The sequence below is a fragment of the Ptychodera flava genome, chromosome 8 (assembly GCF_041260155.1).
Source record: "Ptychodera flava strain L36383 chromosome 8, AS_Pfla_20210202, whole genome shotgun sequence".
NCBI classification, from domain to species: domain Eukaryota; kingdom Metazoa; phylum Hemichordata; class Enteropneusta; family Ptychoderidae; genus Ptychodera; species Ptychodera flava.
In genome coordinates, this window is record NC_091935.1 from 25,943,581 (window position 1) to 25,963,873 (window position 20,293).

General features: G+C 35.2%; 1 protein-coding gene across 1 annotated transcript in view; it reads left to right on the forward strand.

The window, feature by feature from the left end:
• Positions 1 to 18,557, forward strand: part of LOC139138893 (TLC domain-containing protein 4-B-like) — a 29,619-nt gene extending 11,062 nt beyond the window's left edge. The window contains exons 2-7 of the mRNA XM_070707471.1: positions 3,293 to 3,454; positions 4,541 to 4,630; positions 6,087 to 6,145; positions 6,758 to 6,852; positions 10,314 to 10,387; positions 11,047 to 18,557. Coding sequence (XP_070563572.1) covers positions 3,309 to 3,454; positions 4,541 to 4,630; positions 6,087 to 6,145; positions 6,758 to 6,852; positions 10,314 to 10,387; positions 11,047 to 11,353 — 771 coding nt within the window. The 5' untranslated portion in view covers positions 3,293 to 3,308 and the 3' untranslated portion in view covers positions 11,354 to 18,557. The remainder of the gene's footprint in view (positions 1 to 3,292; positions 3,455 to 4,540; positions 4,631 to 6,086; positions 6,146 to 6,757; positions 6,853 to 10,313; positions 10,388 to 11,046) is intronic.
• Positions 18,558 to 20,293: the final 1,736 nt, after the last annotated feature.

The following is a 20,293-nucleotide window of genomic DNA, read 5'->3' on the forward strand; positions in this document are numbered from 1 at the left end:
ATCTTGTCTTTAATTTTATATCAGATATTCAAACAGAAACGTGTGTGGACAAGGCACTGGAAGATTGCCATATTGAATTCTTGTATAACGTGAATTCTAGATCCAAAAAATAGTCGTTGGTTGATTTTCATCCAATGCTCTTGCCAAAATATGATATTTACTTTCAGAGTTAAATCAGAATTTATTATCATCTATACAGCTATCGAAGATATTTGTGAAACTAATATAAGACTCAGCAATGTGCCTTTTCACTCCATTTCTCTCTCTGTTTGGGTTCACTTTTGACCAATTAAACAAGATGTTTTTACCAAATATGATGCGGCGATGGAGTCCATATAGCCCACTGATAAAATCTCTTAGTTGCTGAAAAGGTGTATATTATCTCTTGATTTTGACAAACTATTGTATTTTTGCTTGGCAGAGTACAGGGCATCATTCATAAAATCTGACATGAGCAAGATGTAATATCTTCAGTTTTGATGCTGACAGCCCTCCGTTCAACTAATAAATATCAGAAAATTGATTTCAGCATAGTATTATTCTTTTAGTGTTGTTGATGTACGGAAAATGAGATTTATCCTCTCTTGTCTCCCATAAAACAGAAACATTACCCTTACAATTGCACATAGAAAAAACTATATGTGTATGAGAGGCATAGATCTTATTATCAGTAGCTCCCGAAAGAGAAGTGACGCTACAGCATATAGATGAAATAAAGTGAAAGTAAACACTACAGATGCATCAGATGTGTACCATGGCTGTGAAAAGATCATGAGTACTGGAATTGTGGACATTGTTAGGGAAGAATATTATGCCATAATTTCAAATGGTGTGATTATACATATATTCAAAATGCCAACCAGCTGTTACCTGTTACCCAGAAAGTGTTTCATATATGCAAGCATGCAATTGCATTTTTGATAGATCAACACCGGCCAGGGAGGATTGGGTTTCGTCATTCTGTATGCACTGTATTTACTACATATGGGTTAGTTTTGGGCCCCTGAAGGTTTGGTCATTCTGGTATTACTGAAATTGAAAGGTAAAGTAATTATCAAATCTGAATATTCCTGACCTTTTTTAAACCAATGTGACATATCTATGTTCATTGTTGGTGTGTGTAAAACTATGTATTACAGAAGTGAGGGAAATGTAATCAGTATAGAGCAGCAGGTATTCTTGTTCTTGAAGTTGTATGTTAATATAAAGTACTGGGAAATTTCTATTGCATCTAATGGTTTGGATCAAAACTTATATCAAGGAAGAAGGGAAAAACAGAATTGCTTTAGATTGGTTTGCTATGCACAGTTTAATTTTTTCAAACACTGAATCATCTCGGTAAAATGTAGAGAGGAAATGAAACTCCATTCCTTACTTTCATCATGAAATTGACAGACACACAAAAAGTTTTTTCGCAGCAAAATACATAGCAAACCCATTCTCGTATCAGAAAGAAGTCAAGATGTATAGTTAAGGAGAAGGGCGACGAATTCGGACGCGCACACGCTTCAGAACGTTTCTGCGCAGATTTAACTCCAGCCTGCTGCAAATGGGTTATTTTATAGCGCATGTATTTAACATCACCTGTCATTGTTGAAATTGCGTTTTTACCTAATTTTTTGACCCAGTGTCTTAGAAATACATGTGAACTATAACCTTGTCATATTTTGACCCCCTAGGAAGCTGGTTTTTATTCAATATGACCGAAAAATTAACATTTCTCTCCCATTTATATGGCGCAAATTACCCATTCACCTGGAGATATTGTAAAAGTAGCGTGGTGACACCCTTTATTAAAAGTGTAAACTAAATGGTATTATGTCAGGAGTTTATTCGCCAAGTTTGGTCAAAATGACACCATTCAAAGCGACAGGAAGAAAGTTCGAAAATTATGTAGTGATATAATTTCGATATCGTCATTTTGTAATCGATACTTATGTTAAAATTTCTTCACAAACATCATGAAAACTATACATTCGATAGATATGGATCTTAAGTCTTGGTATTTATTAAAATTAACTCATTTGCTAAGCGTTTTATAATTGCTTTCTTTAGTTTAAGTGAATTATATCATTTTTATTATTTCTAACGACGCCATTTTAACGTCCATTTCCATGGAAACAAGCATGGTGACCCCCATTTTTTATTTCATTTTTGCACTTGCACAACTTCCAAGAATATTTGTGCAAAGTTTCAAGAAAATGACACCACAACTTAATTTTGACGTAATTCGTAGTACTTCAACTTAAGGAGAAGTGGACTTGAAAAAATATGGATGATTTAATGTTCTGAAAGAAATAGGAAATAGTAAGAGGAACATGATAATTATCAAGTACAGGGAAGGCTGATCCCAAGAAATCTAAGAGGTCAGGCCATTTTAGACAAGATTGTTGGTTGTCTCAAGAATGAGGCAGATTTTTCTTGTGGGACAGAATTTCAAATTACCACTATGTTTAACTTAAGACGGGGGTTACCAAACCTGGAGATGACCCTGACTGTTTGAAAATGAATGAGCTGTTCTGAACAATTGATAGTTTTGAAGGTTTCAATTAAATTATGTTGACCTATTATCAATTGTGAAAATCAGTGTTATTACGGCATGTTATTGTAGATTATGCATTCTTGCCAAAGAGTCTTGAGTTGGAAATCAATAAATCTGTAGATTCCCCCAAAGTAACAATATCTGTAATAATTTGTGGCAAGTGGCGATGACAGATCTATGATTCAGTGTTTACATGTACATGTACAACAAAATAGCAGGGAAAATGTACCTTGGTATTAACCCTTTGAGCGCCAAAGTAAACTTTTATCGCCTTTAAAAAAATATACCCCAGTGAATTTTTTTCCGATTTTTGCCTAAATTTTGATAAAAAACTGTAGCCAATGAAATATGTCCATTTGGTTCAAAATTATCAAAAAAATTACAGAAAATTAATAAAAATTGGTAAAATATTGCAGTAAAATTTTGGTGGGAAATATTACAGCACTCAAAGGGTTAGGGCTTCATCCCAAGTGGACTACCTTAAATAATTCAATCATTGAACAAGTTGATGTAACAAAACTACAGTATCACTGTGTATTTCCCTTTTTTGCTAATGTCAAAAAATGAGCACGAATTTTCACTGTGCTGTGTCAAGGTCATGTGAACTTAGAAAATATTTTCAAAATTTGTAAATAATTAATTTATTATAATCATAATACTTTAAATTCATATTATTTACATGTTTTATTTTACCGGTAGTTATTTTATGCTTAATCTGATGAACATGCTGTTGTTTCATTTTTCCCATAGGTTAACGTCGTCCAAGATGGATTTAGAGTATTTGCCAGTGGTAGTGGCAACGTTTGGTGTTTCTGCCAGTCTTTACTACTTTATAAGTCCCATGATATCGGAGTATATTTGTAGCGGCTACAGAAAACTAACACAGGAGCAACAGGTTGACTGGAATACAAGGTAATCCAGGACAGTGACCCTAGAAATCTATAGAAATTAAGTTGAATTTTTATGGAAAAAGAGGCCAAAAATTCCATTAAATTCTATAAAAGTTCAACAGAATTTCTTCAGAAATTCTACAGAAATTCTATGGAACCTATATAGAATTTTCTGAACAATTTCAATAGAATTTCTGTAGATGTTTTTATAAGGGTGTTGTCCAATGTCTGCATGCCGTAAGTGTGGTTTTGAATTCCCTTGTCATCACACTGTAAAGTGCACACAAAACTGTATGACTGTCTCAGAGAATATTTTTAGAATTGAACCTCTGTACATGATCTAGCAGACCAATGAATTAGTGGTATCACAAAGAATCAATGCAGCATTAGCAAGCCAGCCAACAGATGTGACCACTGGATATACGTACAAATAATGTACTTGCACTGGAGTCGACTCCCAGTACAGAATTTTTTTATCCATATGCAACAAAAGTAATAGAAGTAATTAAAATCACTCATCATAAAGGGTAGTTAAACTGTTCCTCATTGCAATGGATTAATGGGTAACCTAGTGTATACCAGGTACTCTGTTTTATTTGCAGCTGATTGCATGTCATGCTGGTATTCTCAATCTCAGAAATTGATATAGAAACACAAATATCTGAATTTCCAGCAAAATATTGTTATGTTAAAGCAATAAACCAGGCTGAGCAACGGTATACCACAAGATTTTGACCAGTGCACGATCGACATACAGTACATCCATAAACGATAGCGAGTGCATACATGGAGTGAACTTGTCAAAACAGCGTGTTTTACCCATTGCTGGGGTAGTTCATTGCTATTAGGATGTATCATAACACAATTTAAAATTCTAACTTGAAACGTTAAAAAAGGACATTTTCTCTACATAAGAGTTTGTGCGTGTGCCAACGGTACTATATCACAAATATAGCACAGTTATTTTCACATCGAAACCAATCAGATTACTTTATTTGCGTCATCAATATACTGCTATGATATAATATCTTACACCAGATGGGCACATGCATCTAACTTTCACATGTAAATTTCACTTCTGCTTTCTGTCTTTATTGTCATTATGCAGGACAATATCAACTTTACATTCCCTGATAGTGAGCTCTCTGTGTGTCTACATATTGCTGTATGACGAAGACAGTCAAAAGAACCCTATTTGGTATGTGAACCTCCAATTTTATGAAAAAGGAAGCCATAAAATTACCCATCTCTGGTTACTCTCATGGCATAACTTCATTTTTACAATTCTACACAGTGAATTATTAATAGTGTTGACAATTAATAGAAGTGTGGGTTTCCAGTGTTAGTACTTCTGTTGTGTTTGCATGAACCATTCTCAATAAATGACAGCATGTTTTCAGATGTGAAGCCATCATGACAGATCATCATGTATGTTCCATTGATAAGGAACACAAATGAAGTTTTATTAATTCAATAAAAGTATAATGGCTTTCAAAACATTTTTGTGTTAAAGCCAAGCTATTAACTACTGTGCTTGTGCAAATTGTACAAAATTGGAATTTTGGTATCTCCTCAAGAGTGGCAAACTATCTCATGGTCATAAATTACGGGACACGAAATTTTCTTTTATGTACCAGGCATCTATATCAATTCATTTTTGCATTATAAGTATAAAATGTATTGCATGTCTCGTAGAATGGTTCTTTGTACTCTTTTTGGTTTTGTAACTGTCATAGGTTATTGTTTCAGGTTGATGTACCAAACACTATGCATTACGACTTTTAACCCTTTTCCTGCTAAGTCTGTATTTCACCACCAGGTCAAGATGGTTAAAATTAATGAAACACAACGTATTCCATATGGTGTATTTTAACATAATACTGTACATTTGACAGCTGTTGAAAACATAAATGCTGTAATTAAACTTGATTTTTTTGGACTAAAGATGCTATAACAGACCAAGCCAAGTGGGTGAAAATACATTATGTATTGACTCAATACCACTTTTATACTGACTTGGCTGATGGGGAAGTGATACTGTCTGGCAGGAAAAGGGTTAAGTTTGTTAATGTTTGCATTGCATATTGCAATTTGTAATTTCTACTGTCAATAGAGAAATCCCTTACAAATTGCTCAGAGATCAAGTTTGTTAATGATTGCATTGCATATCGCAATTTGCAATTTCATCCTGTCAATATAGTAAAATCCTTTACCTGCAGAATCTACAATGTATGGTGTGTCATCGTACATAACACAGTCACTATTCAGACAAACTCTGAAAGCTCTCTGGAATGATTGAAACAATGTTCAAAGTTTATCTTTAAACGTATCCTTGATGGATGCTTGACAGAATTACAGTATTTTGTTAAACAAACAGGTTTAGGTTCAGTGTGAAGTATATATGACATATGGATGACAATGTCTGAAAAAACAAAATAGTGAACTAAATTTGTACAGTTATAGAGTAAATTTCTCTATTTCAGGGTTTCAAGTAGACTATTTCAGGACTTTAAGTAGAGTATTTCAGGTTTTCAACTAGAGTATTTCAGGGTTTTAAGTACAGTCACAAATGCTAATTGACATGACCAGACTGATGGATTGTAACAATGTATGAGCACGCTGTCATCATTTACATATTTTTTTTACTTATACAGGTGTAAATGCAAACTACCAAAGTATAACTGTGCAATCACAGCAGGATATGTTCTGGCAGGTAAGGATCAGTGAGAAACAAGACATCCTCAATATGAGACAGGAAGATGCATCCTTTTATCTGTGAACCTGTCCCATTCTGAAGCATGTACATAAGAAACCAAAACTCTGACAAGCTTGTTCCTCAGACATGTATATTATATGTAGCATGTAATTATTGCTAGGTCAGTTTGATATATGATTTGCATAATACCAGTACATGCAGGTTTATATTTGTAAAAACACTTAATGTTCTGTCATGTGTAGGTTTGTAAACCAGCCTAAAACCCTTTGCCGACCCATTATCGTTATTTCAAGCATCCTACTTTCTAGAAGAGGAAGAAACTCGTCCAGACTTCTGCTGTTGATCTTTGTCAACTCTGTATTCTTCTATGAAAGGAGTAGCTCTTTCAAAACACATGCAATTCAAATACAGCTGCTGTATTGAACATGACATAGACTGCAGGATATGTCCTGTAAAGGATATTTGCCAAGGACAAATGTGCATTCAAATGCTGATGTTATCAATTTACCATACTAATAGCCATTTCAAATGCACTGGAGATATGTTTAATTGCTCCAGTTTGCTTCTATTTTAGATCTCACGATAAGGTTATGTCATTTTCTGTTTCAGATCTAATGATAATGCTGTGCCACTTTCCACTATCAGAGGCTTTGTTTTACATTCTTCACCATCTAGCTGCAGTCTATGCTTACACATATACATTGGTAAGTATAGTACCCAAGTAGATTCCCCATTAGTTCTTAAACTCTGTGGTATAAATCCATAGAGTGGTTTAAAGTATATTCATTTATGTATGAGTGAAGGGGTTAGATCTTCTCTCACCAGGGCTGTACATAGAGTTAACCCTTTCCCATCATGGTTTAGCCCAACTTCATTGTTATCCATGGTAATTGTATACAGAAAAATAGGGTGAACATGTTAACCCTTTGACCGCCTAAGTCAATTTTTGTTGCCTTTATGAAATGTATTCCAGTCAAATTTTTTCAGATTTTTGCCAAAATTTTGATAAAAACTGTAACCAATGAAATGTGATGTCCGTTTGGTCCAAAATTATAAGAAAAATTACAGAAAAATTCACAAAAGTTGGTAAAATGTTGCACGTAAATTTTGGCGGTAAAAATTACAGCACTCAAAGGGTTAAACATACATGTATTATAATCAGACTTGGTACATCCCCATTTACCATTCTTTTGGTTCTGTGGTACGGTACAACCATCTTGTTTTCAATAGAGTGACTGGATCCATCATAGATGTCTCGAAATATGAAAAAAGGGGTGAGGCCCTTGCGTCATTAGACTTTGCTACTTCTTCATCGTTTTCAGTACGTTTGATGGATTTTTACACTGAGAAATTTGGGTGAAAGGGTTAATCCTAGTCTGATCAGTTTAAAAGTTACACCTAAAAACAGTGACGGGGAAGATGAAATGTGTTCAAAATGCTGAGTAGTAAGAGGTTGTGGTTGAGTATTTTTGATTCTTTTGTGACAGATAGTTTCTTTTTGAGAAAAGTTATTTACTAAGGTCTTTAGCTCAAAACCAAATAACATTATTTCTGAGTCCAGAAAGACTGCTCTCTGTGTGCAGGTATTGACACCAGCATGGTCAAACATACAGATAGGTACAAGAAATTCATTCCTTAGTCATTAATGATGTCACTCTTCAGAGTCTGCACAATAACTGTTTCCATGGTTTAGACATTATGAAATATTACCAGTCAATTGCCCAGTATATTAAAGTGCTCAATAAATCTCGATCTTAATATTGAAAGCTGGGTAAATTGAAAACTGATAGGTGTAATAATGTCAATGAGATTAGCATAAAAGCTGTAACTAAGGTCACACCCACGGACACCGTGATTATTCATGTGTTGATCAATACCCAAGCAAGTGTTATGTAGTATAACCTTCACTAGACCCATTTCAATATTATTCAAACAAGCCGAGCATGTCCATTAAGGTACCTTGTAGTTCATGCCTGGAAATTTAAAAATATACATTTTTGCTTAAACATTTCTGAAGCAAAATTTCAACCATTTCCTTTCAAAATCAATAATAAAAATTGAGGGTCAATGTATAATTTTGGTACCAGGAAAACAGATTACCTGATATTTACTGATATTTGAAATGCAAAAAGGCTGCCATCCCTGTGTTATCTCTATGGGGAAAATAAAATTCCTGGTTTTCACGAAACTAAGCCAGTGAAAACTTTTCTTATTCCTTAAGGTTCAAAATGAGCTCCCACAAGTGGTAAGCCAAAAGAATATTGTAACAGTGTGAGATTCTGAATATCTGTCCCCAAGGCGCATTCTACCTTAAAAAACAATAAGGTGGTAGAAAATTATACTGTCTTGTAAATAAGGTTCACACAGTGTAGGTTTTCTGTTTTGGGGAAAGTCAGAAGTGCAATCACAACTGAAATGACAAGAAAGGCACAATTACAATGACAAACTGAATTTTATTACAGACGTGTCAAATAATAATATGTGGCTAATAATAGCACAAGGTTGTGTCATTGAATGTGTCCTTTGGCAAGTGTCTGTTGTAATTCAAGCATAAACCTACCTCATTTAACATGGTACATATTGTAATGCTGAAGTGGGATATAAGTTTGCATATATTATTTTTTTAGTTTATATTATATTGGCATTTAACTCTTGCAAGTTGAAGTGTCCTTGTAGATGTGTGATGGTATCTTTTAAACATAATGTCAATACCTTGGTATATGCGCTGTACAACAGCCACTTGTGGTTAAGTACACAGCAGGCAGCTCCTGTGACCCAGAAAAATGGAAGTCATTAAACTAACTTGCTGCTAAACATGTACCGCTGAGTTCAGATACTATTTTCACTCTCAAGGAGGGACAATTTATTCAACAAATCGGCATCAATGCCGCCTAGTTCATGTCAAAATTCATACTATTTAACCTTTTTGCATCAAAAGTGAGCATCTGTTTGTTTTTTGGCCATTTCTCAGATGACATATACTTTGTTCGTGTGGAGTTTATACTTTGTTCTACCTTGGCCTACTTATGAAAGAATTGATGCTGTGCTTGGCATATATCCTAATTTATATACTTCAACTGAAGACATGCTTTCAGTAGATAGCCAAATCACAAGATCAATACTTTCAAATGCATGGCTGAGGTACAAGGAATGTTAACTCAATGCATACAAAGTGTGATTCTTCCCAGAAATCAGCCAAAAAACACACAGCAGATCATATTTGCTGGATCACAGGGGCTTGTGCTGTGTATACCTCGCCACAAGCAACTGCATGTTGCACTGTACATCTGTGCGTACTGATATTTATTAAGGTTGAACAACAGATGTTTCAACTAGCACTTATGTGAGAATAGCAATGCATCAGCTCATATTGTGGAATTATAGATATTCTGACAATCATGACAACCATTTTCACCAAATTCTCAGTGTCTTTGTGTTTGGCCAACTTACAGGTATTATCATTACAATAACAACACTTTTGATGTCATTCAATTTATAGCTTCTCTCGAACTTTCAGATGTTCTGTTAAGTCCTTTTTTTTTCAACGTTAGAATTCCCAAACAATTTTATGCAGTATAACAATGAAAAATCTCTTTTTGATTCAAAGCGTAGAAAGGGGAGTGCCAGTAATTGGCAAATCAATCTTCAAGGAATTTTGTAATACCACTGCAAGGAATTTTGTAATACTACTGCAATAAATTATCCTTTTACCCCCAACTTATTAGGATGGTTAGAATTCATTGTCAACACATTACTACATGTGTTTCGAGAAATCTATATGTGATTACTTATTACTATATTATAATGAAATTCCTCCTTTCAGACACAAATATATGGAAAGTCTACACCTGAAAATCTAGATTCTTGTTCTCAAAACAGGACACCTGAAAAATTAGCTTTCACACTGAGGCCCAATGTCAACTCTAATGAAATTTCACAGAAATGAAATGAGGTTTCACAGAAACTAAAGAATAGCTGCTGCATTGATCAGAAGTGTGTAATTAGGCTGACTATTAAATATTTAATATCACAGGTTAATTCAGCATGTACACTATTCAATGCTGAATTCAGTCACAATCATTCCTGTCAGCTATCAGTGTGTCCTGTGTGTGCAACATCAGGTTTTCAAAGAAGTATCTCTTTTTTTCTACCTGTCTATTTTCAGCTATATGGAGCATTGCCATACTTTGCCAATTTCAGACTCATCGCTGAACTGTCAACACCATTTGTCAATGAAAGGTAAGATGAAGAGCAATGAAAAGCTTCATTTTATGTTATAATTTGCCATGAAGAAATTATCTATAGCTTGTATTCAGTGTCTTGAAAGATTAGTTTCTTATATGAATACATTTACGCTAGTTGCCTATTGTGTGTGAATAAATATTAATAACATCAGCTACATGCTTGTAAAGTGACTGAGATACATTCGTGGAAACAAATTTGAAATGAATGTACGCTACATCATACTAGATTCTGCCATATGATAACTCTTTCGATTCATGTAAGGATGATCACAACAATAGAAGGAATACTTGAAATTTCAAAGTAGTCAGAATTCTATTTAATATAGCAGGATTTAAGGTAGTATGCACCTCCAAAGTGAAAGACTGAAACACCATGCAAATTTTTGTACCATAGTACTAGGGAAGCATATTACCCTAAATTTACCAATATTTGAAGTTCAAAATTGCCGCCATTTCATGTTTTAACTCTTTGGCAAAAAATTGAATTTTCTATTTTCACAAAAATAAGACAGTGAAAAGTTTATATACTCGAGAGCTTCAAAATGAACCCACACAAGCAGTAGTACAGACTTGTATAATTGTGATAAAGTCCTGAATAGCTGTCTGTGATGTGCATTCTACCTTAAATACTCATATATTACTTTTGATCCCTAGATGGTTCTTGGATGTACTAGGCTACCCCAAGAACAATCCCTACCTGATCTTCAACGGAGTGGCAATGAGCGTGTCCTTTTTCCTGGTGAGAATAGCCGTCATGCCAATCTATTACTACACCATGTACTCGGTATGGGCCACACCGGAGTTCTACCAGCTGTCCTTGGGAATGCGTGTGGCCTGGGTGTTGGCAAGCGCCATCCTGGACGTCATCAACGTCTACTGGTTCATGAAGATCTACAGAGGTCTCAAGAAGCTTTTGCTAAAAAAGAACAACCCAAGTATAAATAACAAGAAAGCTGCCTAAAGAGAAGGTCACGTCGTCAACTTCAGATGTCAACCTTCTCAGATGGAGTGTTTTCTCTCAAAAGAAACAAAGCAACAAAAAATTGAAAAAAAAAAACTTAAAAAATGTTGATCAATGCAACTTCCTCTCACAAATTTTAAATAGCAGGTGTTGACCACTTCTTTTCCATTGTTGTGTTTTACTCTTACTTTTTATGAACTTTTCATTCCTGTACAGTACTTCTCACGCTTTACTACACACATTTATGACGTAGTGGCTGGCTGTCCCTGCTATAGATGTACTGTACGCATTGTTACTGTTTACATGCTATGTCACCTGACTGTCAGTGATGATTTCAAACCCGGTCACTTTGTGGAGTGACTGTGTTACAACCAACTCAAGTAACACTGATGTCCCTGCTGTACTTATAAAACAACTAATGGTGTTTTCAACCGGCATATATAACATATGTTTACTTTTAAAATCTCTTGGTTTTTATTATTAAACACTTTTTAATAGTACAAGAATCCATATATCTGCAGCCATCTAATGCTTGAAGTTTGACACAACAATATCAGTGTTCGCAAAGTATGTGAATAACTACTGTTAATGTATGCAAATTATATGATAATGCGGTATTATCACTTGAGAATATTCACATGCCTAAGATTTTGCACTATATGTCCACATCCTCCTATAATGCATTACCCCATGTAATTTGTCCCATCTAATAAAATGTGCAGATGCATGCCCTATCATTTATAATATCATGTTGTAGCAGTTGCAGGCCTGGATTATTGCGATAAAATTTTCAGCCGTGCTTCATATGTTGTTTTGTTTTGCATAAAGTAACGTACATTTTATATAGGTTGATGAAGATAGAATATGCACACACAAGTAGTGTGGTGCATTTGAGTTACATTATACAATTTCTGTTATTTTTCATTGTATGAGAGAGTATATCTTTGTAACATGTCAGATAGTGGACACTACCACCTGTATGTTACACAGCAAAGTGCCAGCCAAACATTTTACAACAGACAGCAAGTGTAGCACTGTTGTCATTTTCAGCCCCTTGGGTTATGTGGCGCCGATTTATACATGGTAAAACTGCATGATATTAAAATGACTTGTCTGAACTACTTAGAAACTTTCACTTTTTCACAGGTGACATATATACATTCATTGAAATATCCTGTGATAGTCACTTATCTAAATATCCAAAGCAGTGCACAAGCTTCATTCAACATTACATTGGCTTCATATAATGTTACATTGTGTCACATGACACATCACAGTTGTATAAGCCATCTCACACACAACATTGACATCCTTCACACGTGTTGTCAAATATCATCAGGGCATATCCCATGATGCAGTGTATGGGTTTTACTGTGCAATTCACCAGTGATACCTACACACCTGATCAAACATGTGACTTCAATGAAGTAATGAACTCGACAAGTTCCATGATTTTGTGATTTCTGAGATTTTCTTCTAATATTAGCTTGCCAATTGATAGTGTTCAGAAAGGATAAGTAATTCCCCTTTATAGGAAAGGATAATTTACTAGTGTTAACTTCCTTTAGAAGAACACAAATTCCAGTCGTATTCAGCTATACTGTACTTATCACCAAATCCTCACTCACATCTCATATTCTTATCAACAAACATCAAACATAATGCATAAAGCACTGGCAAAGTTCTTAAATCTCTGGGGATAAAAGCTGAGTCTTGAAGGACAAGATATACATACTCTTGTTTAGGTACTGTTGGGGTATACCGATCATATTTTGACAAAATATTGCAATAACGCCAAGAGGAATCTTTCATTTTATGTATAAAGTGACATCAAGGATGAACAAATTTTCATTTACAAGCCTCAAAATAGTTTAAGTTGGAGATTCAAACTGGATATAGAAACCTCTCATTACTTTTAACTTGCCATTGATAAGGAGCAAAGAAGCACCATGTCTTTGATGAATGCCATACTCACACCTAAACCGTGGAAATCGTAAAGTTTGCTTCAAGGAAATCTCAATATCCAAGTTGCAGTATGGCTGATGTGAATGAGTGCTTCAAATCTTCAAACTTTGAAACTTTGATAGGGTAAAAAGATAAGTTTGTATACTATCAAATTGATGCAAAAAAATATCTTGCATATATGTACAGATGATAAATAGATGAGCAATATCAGCAGATTTAGGCAAATGTTTGTAGAAGAACCATTTTATTACATTTATCCAGTTGCAAGCTTATATACTAAGTTAACATTCTAATAGGCAAATGAAGATAGACACCGTTTGAGCAAGTCACGTGTACCAGTTCCTCATTGGGAGATAGTTTGGTCATTCTGTAAAGTTATCACCCCAGTGTATCAGTGTTCTGATCCAAGCATGTCACTTGAAAAAATGTGACTAGATCAAAGGTGTGTATATGGAAGGGTATGAAATGGAGATAAACACATCAGGTTTGTAAGGAAACAGTTGTGTGATACACAGTGGAGGGTTAACCCATTGAGTGCCGAAGTCAATTTTTGTCGCCTTATCTTTATTTCAGATCTAGACAATTTTTAGTCCCCACGGACACCGTCCGGGGGGACTTATAGGTTTGGTCATGTCCGTGCGTGCGTGCGTGCGTCCGTGTGTGCGTCCGTCCGTGCGTCCGTCCGTTCACGCAGATATCTCAGAGATGCCTGGAGCGATTTCATTCAAACTTGGTACAAGGATTACTTCATATGTCATACAGATGCACGTCGATTTGTTTCGTGATACGATCCAATATGGCTGCCAGGCGGCCATTTTATTACGATTTTTTCATGTACAGAGCAACAACTCAGGCATGTTTCAACTGATTTTATTCAAAGTTGATACAAGGACATTGACCAATGTCATAGATATGCACTTCAATTTTTTTGGTGATACAATCCAATATGGCCGCCGTGCGGCCATTTTGTTACGATTTTTTCATGTACAGAGCCATAACTCAGGCGTATCTCGATCGATTTTATTCAAAGTTGGTACAAGGACATTGACCTATGTCATACATATGCACATCAATTTGTTTTGCGATACGATCCAATATGGCCGCCAGGCGGCCATTTTATTATGATTTTTTCATGTACAGAGCCATTACTCAGGCATGTTTCAACAGATTTTATTCAAAGTTGGTACAAGGACATTGACCAATGTCATAGCTATGCACATTAATTTGTTTTGTGATACGATCCAATATGGCCGCTGTGCGGCCATTTTATTACGATTTTTTCATGTACAGAGCCATAACTCAGGCATATCTCAACCGATTTTATTCAAACTTGGTACAAGGACATTGACCTATGTCATACACATGCACATTGATTTGTTTTGTAATACGATCCAATATGGCCGCCGTGTGGCCATTTTATTGCGTTTTTTCATGTCCAGAACCATAACTCAGACATGTATCAAGCGATTTTATTCAAAGTTGGTAAAAGGAGATTGACCAATGTCATACATATGCACGTTAATTTGCTTTGTGATAGGATTGGTCACACATTTGCACGTTAATTTGTTTTGTGATACAATTCAATATAGCTGCTGTGCGGCCATTTTGTTATGATTTTTTCATGTCCTGAACTCAGACATGTATCAAGCGAATTTATTCAAAAGTATTTTTATCACAGTATTTTTATCACAGACCTAATGAAGAGGACTCTATCCTCTCTGAGGACCTGTAATCAAAGTACCCATTAACAAGTGGGGACTGTGTCATCAACGATGACTTGTTTTTCATATTTTCCCATAATTTTGATTAAAAACTGTAGCCAATAAAAAGATATGACCGTTTGGTCCAAAATTGTCAAAAAATTTACAGAAAAATTTCTCAAAAATGGAAAACTGATACACAAAAGTTTTGATGGGAAAAAATACAGCACTCAAAGGCTTAACTTGTACAAAATCTAAAATTTGGTCGCCACACAAAATGTTTGCTTTCCATGAGTACCTGTACCCTTTCTGTTAGCAGTGAAACCACGCCTGTATGAAAATACCAATAATACACGATAGAGGTGCAAATACATTTTTGCAAAGCAGCAGTTAAAAGATGAGGAAATATATAAGAAGGCAACTTGGCTGAAAATACAACTGCAATACTTCCGATAAACCAACCCACCTTTAGACTACATCGGGTACTGTAATTGCTTTGTTCCCTCCATTACAAATTCTGAAATTGCAATGAGATTCTCTTGTCATGTAGGCTAAGTTTTGTTTTCATTTTGATTTTAAAAAACAATTACGGAGTGTAGTTTTCAATATTCCTTTGTAAGTTTATGTCCAAAATAGGTTGTATCAGAAGGTACAAGAAGAAGAGAACTGACCCAAACTGCGGACTTCACATGGTTTGATAGCTTATAAAACTCAAGTTTCCTAAACGTTTTTTGAAGTTTTGATTTGCTCTGCAAACCATATATCCACCCAAGGTTTTTTCTGGTCTACTCTCAGAAGCATGTTAAAATACCCAGTATTCAAGCTATGAAGATAAACTGCATACTCATGACAAATTGTCAATGACAGAATGTCACACTGTAGGTGAATTAAATTACATGTATCAATAACAACAATGGAAGAGTATGATTTTTTAAGTGATTCTGCTGTTTGAAGGTCCCTATGGTGAGGAATGTAAGATAGAAAATGCCAACCTTTGGATTTATTTGGGAGATGGGACCCTCCATATCAAAAAAAATAGCAGATTACTTCTTAAAATTGAAGAAGCCTAGAAGTATAATATGGAGTTAATATGATCCCTGATATACAAAATTTAATGTATAAAATCTTTGTTGATGAACCAAAGGCTGCTGCTAGGTCTTTCAGTATGCTTCACAAGCACGGGCTGACTGGTCGTGATGAATAGTCTAAGAAACATTATAATTATGAAATATATGATTATAACATAGTTTTGTTGTTACATCAGTGTTGAGCTTCCTTTCAGCTCTACAATGCGTGGATATTTACTCAATGGGTATGGATCACACCTGAACAAGCCATCAACGGGCACATGGTACTATGGTTGTTGATACACTTTACTATATTGGATGCAATGAAGGCAGCTATGTCAAGTGTGATCTGTACTTGTTCAATGACTTTCAAGTATTGCAGAGCAGAAAGGAAGCTTAACCCTGGTGAAACATCAAAAACTATTTTATAAAGGATATTCATAATTCATAATTATAATATACAATATTTCTTAGACTATTCATGCCTAGTAACCGTGTGTTACAAGTAGACCATAAAACGGTACTGAGAGGAGACAGGAAAGGCTCATTGTTTGAAGCAAATAAAAGGGGAAGTATTTGCACCATGACAGATCAACACTTTATGTTGATCTAGTACCAGAATACGTCATATATATGAATGTTATCTTCACTTGGATCAGTGTGACTGGAAATGCATGAACATTGTAGGGGACCATGTGTCTGAGTTCAATGTCATGGTGAATTGTAATTCAATGAAGCAATTCCGGATTTTTTATTATTTGGTTGAATGGAATTAAGGATTACAATGAACCACTGTCTTAAGTTTGACATTCCGCAAAGACAATACGTAAAATGAAGAAATTGTGTGAAAGTTAAAGATTATTCAATTCTTGAAAACATGGGGTCGTAAAATTCATATACTCGTGATTTCAATTTTTAGAGCTTTTTTCCCCATGTTTAAATTCAAGTTTTCCCTGTTTGTAGTTATTTTTAATGTTTTACCCCAAAATTCGACGTTTTGAAGAGATTTACACTTTAGGCTGTCAGCATTACAGAGAGAAGGATCATATTTATAAGAAGTTCAAAACTTCTTTCATTTTGCATGTAATCGACTTTAGCTTTATAAGTGATATTTTTTGCTATTTGCATTCATAACAACTTGGTCATAGATCAAGTTCAGTGTAGTGCAATGTTGTAATTGTTATTCCCTTTATTATCTTTGCTTTTGTTTGAAATTATCCTTCAATGAACTCAACTTCAATTTTCACATTATACATTTTGTGAGAGATATAAAATTCGCTTCACAGGGAACAAGAGATGTTAAGAAATGGAACTGCATCATATTTTCAACAGCAAATATAAAGTTTGCGCCAAATTGTGTAACAGTGCAATGTCCATGCTGAAATGTGAACCAAAATATTATCTGAAGTTATCAGGTCAGCTATCCCCTGGACTGATAACAACTGGATTTTTCCCACTCACCTGTTAGGGCAACCGTTAGGGATGGGGTATAGTGTATGGTCGCCATTGTCCAAGTATGTAAGTGTCCAGTGCCTAATTGTTGGGGGTGTCACTGGCCTTAGAACCCATTCAAGCTGTGAATAATCAGAAATGAATCTTAACAATTTTTTTTTACACAATACCAGTGTTTTTGCCATATTCACTTGTTCTGTCTTTCTTAATTTAACAGTAATACCGCCCTGAATAGTGAAATACTTTCACCAATTGTGATTTTAGTAAAAACGAACCCCAAAATATAGTTTTTGCCACTTTATGGCTGTATGTATATGTAATTTGTGAACCAATGGTGTTTTTTTTTATATTCTTCCTCATTGTGATGTACATGAAATTGATATAAGGTTCTGGGTTTTTATAAAAGCATCGTAGTTAAGTGAAGCCTGAAGTTCAGTGGTTTTCCTACCCATAGAAATTAATCTTCAAAATCACATTGACACTAAGTTTTTCTCTCTATGTACTGATTTCATCCAAGGGAAAAAATGTACTACCCGTATTAGTTTTATTGCATAGAAACCATAATAGCCCAAAAATTTCATTTTCAGTCAGAAATGGAAGTGACAAAGAAAGTGCAATGTATGGCCAAGAATGAAGTCGCTCATACAATATCCTTATATTGAATTGTTAGCAGTTCCATTTCACAGAAACCAAACAACTGCAGTTTTTCTCTCACAGTAAAATTTTTCTGACAAGCATTCTGAGTTCTGCTGAAACCTTTCACCTGTAAATGGACGATTGAATCAGCAGCTAAATGTTATTCTGCCGCAAATGTCTTTTGGCGGGATATATCTGTGAATAGACTTGGGTAAATATATTCTGCTACAGTACAGTGCATATACCAGAGCAAGCTTTCCCAGATTTACTGACAGATACTTATGTTTTTTTCTTTATCCTGCATTGTACAACGTTACCACTTTATCTTCAGCTGCAGTTGTTTTGAATCGTTAGACTGCAATTATTAAAAACTCTGTCTTTACATCCACTGTTTCATACTGTTGTCTTATTGATGGATACGCGAGATGCGAGTTTATATAATTTTGCCATTCGAATGTGTGCAGACCAAGATCGGATGGGATCGACACAGTGATAATGTAGTACGCCCTCTAGAGAAGTTTATGTAAACCTTTCGTTTCTATCATTTAATGATAGCCTGGTCCCGCACGGTACTTGCAATATAATACGTATAACGTTTGTAGCGACCTAATCTTTGCATGTTGACACAAAAAGATAAATAGCAAGGGAGGATAGTGACGATCACACAACGTTCACAAATGCTGTTTGTCTTTTCCTCGACTATTTTCTTCGTTTGAGATAAAACGTCTTATCCCCAATGCATATGCACATGTAGCCCGCCCAGTCACAGCACCACACGGTGCTCGGATATCACAAATTATCTTCCAACTGGCAAGGATATAGACATTGAATACCTGATGCTGAATCTATTTAAGCTTACTGACTCTATCAGTTGATAAACATGATACATTTCAAATCTGCACTGTTTTCTATGAGATTGTTATATTTTACAGATAAACACCTTCAATCAAACTCTTTGCGTAATCCGTATACATATGGGCCTACCAGAACATAAACAAAATCGTTAGACACTTCTTGCTGGACGCAGGCCGGGAAAGGGGCTAATATATAGCCGTTACCTCCAAAACCTGCATGTGTACCTCCAAAGGAAATTTACTTACAATTTCCTTTTCCACCTAAAGTCTCTAGTTAGTAATAGCATGATATACCCCAAAAGTTACTATGGCCAAAATCGTATCCTTTACTGGTCTCCAAATACCGAATCTTTACCTGTGTAAGTCACAAAAACGCCTTTGTGACTCATTCTGACATAATCAGCTCGATATGTGGCCTTTTCAGGCTTTGTATATGACGTCGTGACTTTAGGGTTCCAAATTTTCCTCAGCCACATAGTCTGGTCTGCACGGCTAATACTAGTTTAGGTAAGCGTAGTTGTTTTGAGGTAAGGTCCCCGTCCGGTAGCGAAGTTGCGTATGCCAGGGTTACTTATTGAGTGATTGTGCTTGAACGCCAGTAAATACTATGTCAGATCCAGGCGCCACTCTAAGCCAATGAACCCTTTCACGCGTGTTCACCCGGTGATCTTCATACTCTCTTATCATAAATTATTGTACATACTATTTATATAAACACATTTACACATGTATGTGCGTGCATTGTTTATTTGTCCATCAATGCAACATGCATCCATCCATGAATCAATCAATACCCACGTGCATCCATTCATGCATCCATCAATCCACATTAGATATACATAAATATATTGTAGATACATACATACATACATACATACATACATACATACATACATACATACATACATACATACATACATACATACATACGTGGATACATAAATGCATAAAAACATACATACATACATACATACATACATACATACATACATACATACATACATATATACACATACATACATACATACATACATACATACATACATACATACACACACACACACACACACACATACACATACATACATACATACATACATACATACATACATACATACATACATACATACATACATACATACATACATACATACATACATACACAAGCACACGCTGGTATTTGTTGTTCATAGCTATCGTGATACCGAGAACGCCACTTATTTTCGGTATTCAAAGAAAGCGATGTTTCTGCACAATAATAATTTC